This window comes from Vicia villosa, unplaced genomic scaffold, assembly GCF_029867415.1.
Source record: "Vicia villosa cultivar HV-30 ecotype Madison, WI unplaced genomic scaffold, Vvil1.0 ctg.002836F_1_1, whole genome shotgun sequence".
Classification (NCBI taxonomy): Eukaryota; Viridiplantae; Streptophyta; class Magnoliopsida; order Fabales; family Fabaceae; genus Vicia; species Vicia villosa.
In genome coordinates, this window is record NW_026706044.1 from 248,065 (window position 1) to 260,011 (window position 11,947).

The 11,947-nt window shown below is 33.8% G+C and overlaps 1 protein-coding gene across 2 annotated transcripts; it reads left to right on the forward strand.

Moving 5' to 3' along the window:
• Positions 1-499: 499 nt before the first annotated feature.
• Positions 500-11,579, forward strand: LOC131639887 (sucrose transport protein SUC3-like). 2 transcript variants are annotated; one of them, XM_058910327.1, is made up of 14 exons: positions 500-1,055; positions 1,206-1,271; positions 1,798-1,896; positions 1,981-2,045; positions 2,165-2,249; positions 2,365-2,398; positions 2,537-2,636; positions 6,979-7,054; positions 8,383-8,736; positions 8,888-9,031; positions 9,193-9,426; positions 9,575-9,638; positions 9,717-9,760; positions 10,272-11,562. In XM_058910327.1, the coding sequence occupies exons 1-14, from the start codon at positions 801-803 to the stop codon at positions 10,440-10,442; spliced, it is 1,791 nt and encodes a 596-aa protein (XP_058766310.1). In that variant the 5' UTR covers positions 500-800; the 3' UTR covers positions 10,443-11,562. The 2 variants fall into 2 exon arrangements, with proteins under 2 accessions (XP_058766310.1, XP_058766311.1); XM_058910328.1 differs by lacking the exons at positions 500-1,055; positions 1,206-1,271 and having other exon boundaries at positions 1,830-1,896; positions 2,006-2,045; positions 10,272-11,579.
• The last annotated feature ends 368 nt before the right edge of the window (positions 11,580-11,947 follow it).

Below are 11,947 nucleotides of genomic sequence, written 5' to 3' on the forward strand. Positions count from 1 at the left end.
TCCAATGTTATCATCCCACTGTCCAAATTTTTAAAGTCAAAGAGGTGATACTTTCAAGTGTATAATGAATTGTACCTTATTGTGGCGCAAAACCACATTTATATATGAATAATAGTTAGAATTGTTCATATAGTGAACTCAAAGTATGATATAAGAAATAGTTAGATTGACTCCAATAATTAAGATGAATTAAATACCTTCCTTCAATATGCGATTCTTTAGATACAAAACTCTAGATTAAAACTTCATATATAGTGAGTTTATCTTATTCAAATCTTATTCAATAATTTAACCTATCGATCAATAACTATATAAAAAAATTAAAATTTAAATAGTCTTGTAATTCCTATAAATTAAAATTTTTTTTACATTTAATTTCTAAATTTTTCTTTTAGGTGTCAGATATAGGAACTCTAACCTAAAAAAGAAATAATTTAGAAAATAAACCCAAAAACACGATAACTTAGTCGGAAATCAATTGTGTTTTTCTTTTCTCCTTATCAAAAGTAGATCTTCATAGTAAACTATGGACCCACATAGCTTAACTGGTGCCACGTGGCATCAAAAGTAGGAGACAAGGAACCATCCTTGACGCTGCTGCAACGTAGCAGATCTCGCTAGCAACCATGGTAGCATTCAACCCCCCATCTTCTTCTTCACCCGCCCCTATTCTCTGACTTTCTCTCTTTTCCACGATCCCATTCCCATTTTCCCCTCAAAACAAAACTACAAACCCTAAATATCTCCAACCATTCCATTTCGTTAACTCGATCTGAGTGAATGTTCAGAACACCGTCGCAATGGCGGGAAAGTCTGACGCAGTATCGATCCACGTTCCTTACAAGAATCTAAGGAACGCTTCTTCCGCCGCCGAGGTCGAACTCGTCGGCTTAGATGAACCTCGTCACCGGATCGACCTCAATTCGCCGCGCTCCGATCAAGTACCGCCCAAAAATAACGCCTCCATTGTTCACCTCGTTCTCAGTTGCACTGTCGCTGCCGGTGTTCAGTTTGGTTGGGCTTTGCAGCTTTCTCTTCTCACACCTTACATTCAGGTTCAAACGCGATTAACCGACTTGTTCTGAATTTTGACCAGATCCGAATTTTTGTTAGAATTGCAATATCTTCTAAATTTTGCTATGATTATGTTTGGATTTGGATTTGCGATTCACTATAGTTACTCTGTTTGTATGCTTTTGATGCAGACGTTGGGAATAGGACATGCGTTTTCTTCATTTATTTGGCTTTGTGGCCCCATTACAGGCCTTGTGGTAGGTTTTCTTTTCATCTATGATTTGAATCCGCATCACATTTGAAATTTGAAGTTCATTTCATACTCGGCCTTGCTATTTTGGTTCCGTGCTTTCTATTGCTTCATTAAAATATGTTCAAGCCTCTACTTTTTTGACTTAGTTTCAATTTGATCTTAAATGATCTTATTGATAATGCGTCTATAAGAGAAGTTATTAAGAAATATATCGAGATTAACAACTTGGATAGAAGCATGGTTCTGGACAGAACATTAAAACGGAAGTTGATCCAGGTAGCCGACCCACTTAGTGGGTTAAGGCTTGGTGGTTGTTGTTGTTGTTGTTGTAGTAATGTGTGCCTATGCCAAACTATTTGTAAATTTGCATCTGCCTCTTGCTGCTTCATCCTTGTGATTTATTTCAACTTCAAGCCGTTCTTTTGTAATGCTGATATTTGCAATCCCAGAAACTTTTTGTTGAGTGTTGATGGTGTTCTTCAAACAAAATTGTGTTTTGTTATTGTTGGTTTTAAACTGGTAAATTATAGGTTCAACCCTGTGTTGGTATTTGGAGTGATAAATGTACTTCAAAGTTTGGGAGAAGACGGCCATTCATTCTTGCAGGATCTCTTATGATCTCCTTGGCTGTAAGCATTTATGACACTGCTTGTTTCCTGACATGCTTTTTTACATTGTATTGCATGTGAGCTAAGATAAGTTTTATAATTTAGGTGATATTGATCGGGTTTTCTGCAGACATTGGATATTTATTAGGGGATACAAAAGAGCATTGCAGGTTTCTGTTTCAATCATTTTGTACTTTTCTTACTCATTTAGTTTATTCCTCTTTTTGAATTTCACTTAAATGAACTAAGATATTGATGGAACTCATCCGTAAAAAAAACAAAATTATAGTACATTTAAAGGGACTCGAACAAGGGCTGCTGTTGTATTTATTCTTGGGTTCTGGATGCTGGACCTTGCCAACAACACAGTACAGGCAAGTTTTTTAAATGAATTATAGTGTGCTTCCATTTCATTAACTTTACACTGACGATGATGTAGTTGAACGATGGTAAACTAAACCCTGTATTTTTTTGAAATTTAAATTATAGGGGCCAGCTAGAGCACTTTTGGCAGATCTGTCGGGTAAACATTTCTTATTGTACAAGTAAATTGTTTAAGTTCTTAACAGCCACAATGGGAATCATTGTTTTTCATCTTGCATTAAAATATTTGTTTGGTAATCAGGAGACATTATGAAATAACACTTTTGCTCATTCGTAGGTCCTGATCAACGCAATGTATCAAATGCTGTCTTTTGCTCATGGATGGCAGTGGGAAACATTCTAGGATATTCTTCTGGTGCTAGTGGAAAGTGGAACAAGTGAGACATTGCTAATATTTTGGTGTTATTCCATTTTTCTGCGTACTGCTAACTATATAAAATCCATTACACTGCTTAGTAATTGAACATTTTATTATTATTACACTTATTTTCGGAAATGTGCACTCTTTACAAAAAGGAATACTTAGAAACCATACAAAGGAGAATAATTGGTTCTACACTTAGGCTGTATTGTTATGGGAGAATGTATATTTAGAAAAGAATAATGGTTTGAAACACAAACATGGATGATAGACATGACATGCAGACACCGGTAATGTCCAAAATATAGGGCACAACAACATGGATATTTATATATTATTATTATTATTATTATTATTATTATTATTATTATTATTATTGTTGTTGTTGTTGTTGTTGTTTTTGTTATTGTTATTGTTATTGCTGTTGTTGTTGTTGTTGTTAGAAAAGCATATAATTCATAAATGGTCGAGAAGATTCTAAATTGAATCTGTTTCTATTTTCTATATTATGATTATGATAGTTGAAACCAAATTACAAGGAGTGAGATCTAACTAACTTCAGTTAGTTAGTTTCTTAAATTCAAGGAATTAGTTACATCTAATGGGGGTACTGGGCAACTAGTGCACAATAGATACAAGGTGTTGGTATCTAGACTATTCCAGAACTTTCCAAAGTTAGTTCCCTACTTCCCTGCAAGCTTAATTGAAGGGGATGAGGAAGCTCATCAAATTTGTTTGTAGATAGGGCCGTGGTCATGATATCAAAATAGGGATGATGACCAAGGATATACAAAACTCTGAGCTGCTAATTGAGAATCTTTTCCTTTACAAAGAAAAGGTCAAGCTCCGCATGCTTGGTACGAGCATGTAAGATGGAGTTGTGAACCAAAGCTATGATACTCATGTTGTCACAATGGATGATATGGGGAGGAGTAACTAATTCCAATTTTTGAAGAAGAGATTGAATCCAGAGAAGCTTAGAGGTAACAAGGACCATGCTTCTGTACTAGAACGAGATATGTCTGGTTGCTTCTTGGCCCATCAAGATATGAAATTTTTTCCAAGGAACAAATGAGTTCATGGGAGGACCTCCTTTCATTAGGGTCATAAACCCCAATCAATATCACAGTAGGCTTAGAGAGAAATGGATGCAGGAGCCAATTGCAAGCCCCCAGAAATAGTGCCTTTGAGGTTGTACCTTATGATGCTTTTACAACTGTAAGTGGGAATCAAGGGGTTTAACCGTAATTGGCACACATTGTTGATTACAAAGCAAATGTTAGGTTTGGTGAACACCTCCCACAAACCTGTACATTGTGGAATTAGTCAAGGGATCAAAGCCATCTTTAGAGAGCTTGAGGTGGAAGTGGAACCCCTCGACACAAGTCTAGCTTTGAACTTATTATACTCTTGAGTCATGGCAGCTAGCTAAGGTGGAATAAGGCAGGGCTTGCATTATGATTTTTTGCTCAACATGAGCAATGAGGAGAGTAGGATGAAGCCTAAGGCTAACAATACCATCTTTGGACTTAGTATGCATATGATGAGTATTGGCAGGGAGAGACTTGGTTTTGGGAATTGGTGGACAAGGTGAGTTTTTTGTTTATGTTTAGAAAACTCAATATCCGGCCCAAGGACCGACAAGGTGGAGAAATGATAGGTGAGGGTGGCACATTAGAGGTGCTAGTGAAGGGCATGTCTTGAGTAGGAGTTGAGTTAGGAGTTGGGATAATAGGAGTGTTAAGGTCAGTGGTATTAGAAGGAATAATACGTTTAGGAATAATGGATATGATTGTAGGTATTATAAATGGACTGTTGGTTTTGATTGGGGACTAAAGAGTTTGTGTTTTTAAGGTCTAAGTAGTGGGAAGCTGGAGCAACCAAAAGATTTGAGAAATTTGTAGTCAAGTGGATGACCAAAAAGTTTAGTGTAGGAAACCTCAAACTTGAGAGAAGAAGTTGGAAGCCTATTGATGAGATAGACACTAGTGCCAATGGCATAAATGTTGAATATGCATGTGGAATTGGAAATTTTGAATGTGAACCACTCTGAGATGACCAGGGAGGGGCAAAATTACGGTAAACTTGCGAGTCATCTAGAGGAATTTATGGAACATAATCTCTCTTGAAGTTGAACTTGTGATAACAGACTAAAGCTTCATGTCCATATTTCCTGCATACTTGATATTGAAAAGAGTTACTATGGCTACCACGTCCACGACCATCACGACCACCTTGAGAGTAAATGGAAGATGGATCAGTGTTATCTAACAAAGGAGGTAAATCCAGTCCAGTTCATCTGAGGAGAAGTTTAGGAAAGTGCAGTATTGGATGTGGTGGATGAAACAATGAGATTTGCAATAGCAAAGTAAATGGAAGATGGATCAGTGTTATCTTAAGAAAGGAGGTAAATCCAGTCCAGTTCATCTGAGGAGAAGTTTAGGAAAGTGCAGTATTGGATGTGGTGGATGAAACAATGAGATTTGCAATAGCAAAGTAAATTTTGTTTGCGAAATCTATCATGGAGTGATTCATGACAGAGAAGGTCTCAACTTCCCTAATCGTGAATTCAATGTTTTGAGGAAAACCTTTGAGGATTACATCAGGTGTTTGCATGCAGAAATTGGTTGCCAATGGCATTGATTGATCCAATTAGGGTTTGATTGTGAAGGACTATTCTTACCGTTTTCAAGGTGCGTGTATCACATTTCAGATTGAAGTTGACACAACTTCACTTTGTGTTAGAAATGCATAGAGTTCATATATGGTTGAGAGAATTCTCAACTAAATATGTTTCTGTTTTCTATATTAAGATAGTTGAAACCGAATTACAAGGAGTGAGATCTATTTATAGATCCACAAAACTAACTAACTTCAGTTAATTAGTTTCCTAGATTCAAGGAATTAATTACACCTAGTAGGGATACTGTGCAGCTAGTGCAGAGTAGATATAATGGTGTGGGTATATATAGTATTCTAGAACTTCCTAAAGTTAGTCCCCTTTTTAATAATAATAATAATAATAATAATAATAATAATAATAATAATAATAATAATAATAATAATAATAATAATAATAATAATAATAATAATAATAATAATACTAATAATAATTATAATAATAATAATAATAATAATAATAATAATAATAATAATATTTATTACTCCCTCCATTTCAAAATGACTGTCGTTTAAGGTTTTTGCACATGGATTAAGAAATGCAATAATGTTGTTATGTGACATTACACTTTTATTAAATTAACCTTATTAAAGTATTGGAAATAGTGTAATTATTAAAGGACACAATTTTGGAATAGTAGTAATAATTGCTACATTGAAAAGTGAGAATGACAAGCATTTTGAAACGAATTTTATTTGCTAAAACAACATTCATTTTGAAACGGAGGGAGTATTATCATCATTTTATTTTTTGTCGTAATAATAATAATAATAATAATAATATTAATAATAATAATATTAATAATAATAATAATAATAATAATAATAATAATAATAATTATTATTATTATTATTATTATTATATGTTATACTATATAACTAAATAAAATCAAATGGCATTGAGCATTATTTTGAATACCTATACTAAGAGTTAAGCTTTATATATTCGTCATTATCTCAAAAGATCTTGTTTAAACTTTAAATACGAAATTTACCTTTATGAGTCTCAAAATTACTGGAGACATCATTATGTAATTTGAACATTTTGCATTTGGGCTTCTTTTTGTTATTGTTGCTATCAATGTTGTCAAGATCGAGATTTTGGCTAAGATCGCGAGGGGGTAGCAATATTGCAACTAGGAAGGTGGCCCAAAGAATAGAAAACAGAGCATCCCTGTGCGATTGAGGGAGAGTGAGACTGTAAGATCCCACACTGTTTTGCTTTGCGCGTGAGAGTGTGTGTTAGGCAGCGATGGTCACGAGAGAGGGTGAAGGTCGCATGCAAAAATAAAATAAAATAATATTAGGGTTGTCCCAACCGGGTCGTCCATGGCCTGAATCGGTTCTGCCCATAAGCAAACAAGAATGTACCAAATTGTGCGACTTCACAATCCAGAAACAATTTAGTTCTGATCTTTCTTCGATCTTACACAACTTGATCTTGCTCACGATTCAGATCGTAGAGGGTGACTGAAGTCTGAGATGTCAAACTCGTGCGATCTTGCGAGTTAACTTGTGATATTTATAACATTGGTTGCAATGCCATGTATTGCTTGATCTGCGTTAATACACCATTATGAGATTTGTATACGTAACTTTATTTTTCTATTTACTATTTATGTTCTTTGTATATCTACATCTACTACCGATTAATATTTTGTTGTTTCTTACCTTAACAGATGGTTCCCTTTCTTAACAACTAATGCTTGCTGTGAGGCCTGTGGCAATCTTAAGGCAGCATTTCTTGTTGCTGTGGTAGGTTACTGCTAAAAATCCTTTTAATTAGACCTTCATATCTGACTTTCTGTTACTATAAGTTCAGAGATCATAAGCATACCTGATTTAAGAATGCGCGGCATTTTTTTTCCTTCTGATTATTGAAACCACATTCTCCTTCAGTTTGTTTATTGTTTCTGTTCATTTACTTTTATTTATTAATTCTCTTGCGGGGAAACATCATCATCTTTACCTACTTATCTGAATTTTTCTTAGTTCCAGTTCTCTGAGTGCATAAATTTGGCTTATCTAAGAATGACCCTTTTTACCTCATAAATGACTTATTCACAGTACAAGTTCTTGCTTAAACAGATGTTGGTTCCCTTTCTTTATAATCATTTGTTTCTGTGATATAGTTTTAATTGGGGAGCCGAGAGAAGAAATAAATGAATATCTAGAGATATAGATACAAGCTTTGAAACACATGCTTTTTCTCTTTGTTGAAGTAAAGTAAACTAAATGTAATGGGAGTTTAGCAGGAGAAACACAAATCCTTTAGAGTGTGTTTGGATGAAGCATTTTAATGAGGTAATGTAATGTTTTGAGGGAATTCAAAATGATTTGCACAAAATTTATTGTTTGGATACAAAAATGAAGAATTGTTAAAATGATGGAAATTTATGGAGTATTTTATCTTAGTTAAATTTAATCATTTTGAAATGACACCAAAAACCAAAGAATTTGATATTCCTTCATACTCCATAAAATGTATTTGTTACTATTATTTCTTCAAATTTTGTAAATTGGTCCTCATATTTTCCAAAATTACAAAGTTGACCCTAATTTTTTTTAAAAATTACAAATTGGTCCTTAATAATTTTTAAAATTTACAATTCGGTCCTTCAAATTTTTAAAAATTACAATTTGGTTCCTACTTTTCAATTTTTTTAATTTGGTCTAAAAATTTTATATTTTATAAAAAATGACCCCAAAAATCTAACATTGAATTACCTTAAAACTCCATCCAAACAAAATAATTTAAAATGAATGAATTTCAATTGAATCATTTGAATTGCTTTGAATTTTAAATTCCTTTAAAATTTCTAATTACCTCATCCAAACACACTCTTAATGTAAAGGTGAAAATTGGAGAGAACATATAATACCACAATTCCTGTGATTTTTCATACCTTAGTAGGTATGTGATACAAAGAGAAAAACACTACTAAAGTAAGGCAGTCATTGTTTCCCGGGGTTATTAGCTAGCAGATCTGTCAAGGTTTTCAATCATATACTGCTAAACATACTGCATTAAATGTGTTTATAATTTTTTTGATAGCTATAATCTCATGGTACAATATTGACAGGTGTTTTTGACATTATGCACACTTGTAACCCTATATTTTGCTGATGAAATTCCCCTTACTACTGCAAGTCAACATCACCGTTTATCAGATTCTGCTCCTTTATTGGATGAACAACAAAATGGCATTGAATTTTCTAAATCAAAGCCTTTATCTATAAATGAGTCCAATGGTGAGACAAGAGAGGATCATTCCGAGGAAGTTGTAAACCTGAAGCATGAGAGTTTCAATGCCGGTGAAGATCATAATGAAAATTTAATGGATGGGCCTGGAGCAGTATTGGTTAACTTGTTAACAAGTTTAAGGCATTTGCCACCTGCTATGCATTCAGTGCTGGTTGTAATGGCTCTCACTTGGGTAGGTACTTCAGTGCTAATGTTCAAAAGATTATTCTGAGATCACCTTAAGTTTGTTTTCACATTGGTAGTAAATGTATTTTTATTGCATTTGTGCTGGTGATTTAATTTGAGATCCTTCTTATACTTCCTCCAAACCTGTCTGTCTGCAGTTGTCATGGTTTCCATTCTTTCTGTTTGATACGGATTGGATGGGGAGAGAGGTTTATCACGGGGATCCAAAAGGAACTGCTTCTGAAATAAATCTTTATGATCAAGGTGTTAGAGAAGGTGCATTTGGTTTGCTATTGAATTCTGTAAGAGCTCAATATTGAATATTACACATTTTAAAGACATTTATCACAAGTTTTTATCAATGATGATCAGAGACTTTGTATTTATCTTTTAGTAAATTAGATTTTTTGGACATTATTTCCAGAACAATCACAAATCTCACATTTCACTTTTGGCTTTAAAGGTTGTGCTTGGAATTAGCTCTTTTTTAATTGAACCAATGTGTAAGTGGATGGGTGCAAGATCAGTATGGGCAGTGAGCAATTTTGTTGTCTTTGTTTGCATGGCTGGCACTGCTATCATTAGTCTAATTTCTGTCCACGATTATACCGGAGGAATAGAACATGCGATTGGAGCAAGTGAGGGAATCAAGGTTGCTTCCTTGGTTGTCTTTATTCTGCTTGGATTTCCACTTGCGGTAAGTAAAGTTGGCACATTCAGACTATTTTTATCCATTGTTAGTTTCCTTATTTTCCTTACCAATCCTCTTTACCATTCATGGTGTTTGTTCATTTAGATAAATATGTAAGTTCTTGACGGGATAAATTTCCATACTTATATTACAGATTACCTACAGTGTTCCATTTGCTGTTACAGCAGAATTGACTGCTGATTCAGGTGGTGGCCAAGGTTAGTATTAAATGGAGATGTTCTTAATTTTTGGGCTGTTAAAAATTTCAGATTTGAAAATGTTTGATTTTTCTGCAGGATTGGCTATAGGAGTTCTAAATCTTGCAATTGTTGCTCCACAGGTACACCTTATTCTTCTCAAACATTGCTGTATGTCAGTCCTCTTCTCCATAATTGGAGAGCAGACCCTTTTAGAGTTTTATTGTTATTTTTGTTTTTATTTATTTATTCTGTTTGATGTCACTGGTATGTGTCTGTTCCTATTACAAAATTAATATTGTTCAATTTGGTGTTTTGTTCTTTCCTATGCAACTGAGACTTTCCCCCCTTAACTTTTTCCTGATAATTTTGTATGAAACTCGGTGTAATTAATTTTACAACAGGATAATTAAAAATTCTTATGACTGAAAAACCACTAATTTGACAAAATAGCTTCTTTGAGCCGGTGTTATTTTTATTATTTATATCTATATCCATGCAAATAGAACTAGTGGCTTTTGTGTTCATCAGTGTCTGCATATGCTTCTGTAATTGTTACTTTCTGATTCAGAATCTCCCTCTTTCTATTGTGAAATTTGAATTTCTTGTAAACGTTGTTAGTGCTATTTTGATGTATTATTGGTTTTTGTTTAGATGATTATATCCCTTGGTTCTGGTCCATGGGATGCTCTCTTTGGTGGTGGCAATATTCCTGCCTTTGTTTTGGCCTCCGTCTGTGCTCTCGCCGGTGGCATTTATGCATTTCTAAAACTGCCAAATCTTTCTAGCAATGCCTTCAAGTCATCCGGATTTCATTTTGGCTAGCTGTTGGAAGATCTAATCTGGTAAAGTTTTTAACGTGTACATGGTCCTCAGAAATTGGAATAACATGAATAGTTTGGAGAGCTGGCAAGATGATATTGTGTTATGTTGCTTTCCAATACATACACAGAAAGGCACATTCTGCATTCCATATTAAAATTCATTCATTCTTCCTCCCACATTGTGGGTGTTGTATTGTATGTAATATATTATAAAGGCTGCACAATAGAAGAAAGCTTAGGAGCATATAGTAACACACACATTTGTAATCACCATTATTCAATCAATTAGTGATTACAAAATGATGAGATCAATTTTGAGAGTAAATCTTGTGACTTGGGTTCACACTTGTTAAGGTGAATGGAGCACCTGTTAAGATAATTTTGTTAAAATAGCGCGATGAACGCCGTAAGTTGTCTGAAAGCAAATCTTAAAGGAATGTATAATGTAAGTCCATGTATTAGTTATGTATATGATATATGTATTCTTGTAAGCAAGACTTAGAAATGCAAAAGTATGCCGAGGGTAAAGGTTTTTTGCTGTTGAGAAAAACACATTTATCAAAAGGCAAGACCCATAGTCAAAATGGGTAGGGCTACAATTGTAAGAAGTTTCTTGGGGACGAACTTTTCTTTTATCTGCAGGTCTATTTCTTGACAAAAAACGTTTTTTAATTTCCATATAGAAATGTTCTTTTAATAATTCGTGTGTTTCCTATAACATATTGAGAGCGGGTTGATTATGTTCATTTATTGAGATAAAGCTGAATTGTTTTTTCCAGTTTTTAGTAAGGGAGTTTTCCAATCCACTTTCAATAATGTGTGAGGATTTTATCGGAATGATTTTTTTCCGGTGTATTTCATGTTAAAATATTCTATCTCTGTTCATATATATTTCATTTTTCAGGTTTATTAAATAATTAATGTTAAACTGTCAAATAGTCCGGTCTGGCCTAGTCCGCTTCGGCCCAGTGGGTTAATATGTTTAACTAGATTGACCCCGCCCAATTGCTTAATGAGCTACATAAAATAAATTTGGTCTGATTTTCAAAGGCCCATAAAACCTGATGGGTCAGCCCGACTAGTATTTCAATATTATTGTTTTAATTTTATAAAAAAGATGTAATGAATAAAAGCTGCATAACATAAATACAGAGTCATCATAGAGTCATCATAAACTTAAATAAGTGATATTTCAAATAGTATTATAGAAGTTTGGACAGTGTATATTAGTAGATTAGAATATATTAGAAATATATTGAGAAACTCATACTTAACCATATGGGTCGAAAAAGTTGGGTCCAAATTTTATTAGAATTTTAAAGTAAGAATATCTTATTCTGCTTCTTAAATCTTATGAATCTTTTGAAATAACAAAAATGCCCATGGTTTTTTAAAGCTGTCCAAATTCACACGTTCCAGATTCTAACATCTTAATTCAATATATTCCTATGACTAGAAATGGAAATTCATTCTTACCACTTATCTTTAATTTTTTTTCTTTCTTTT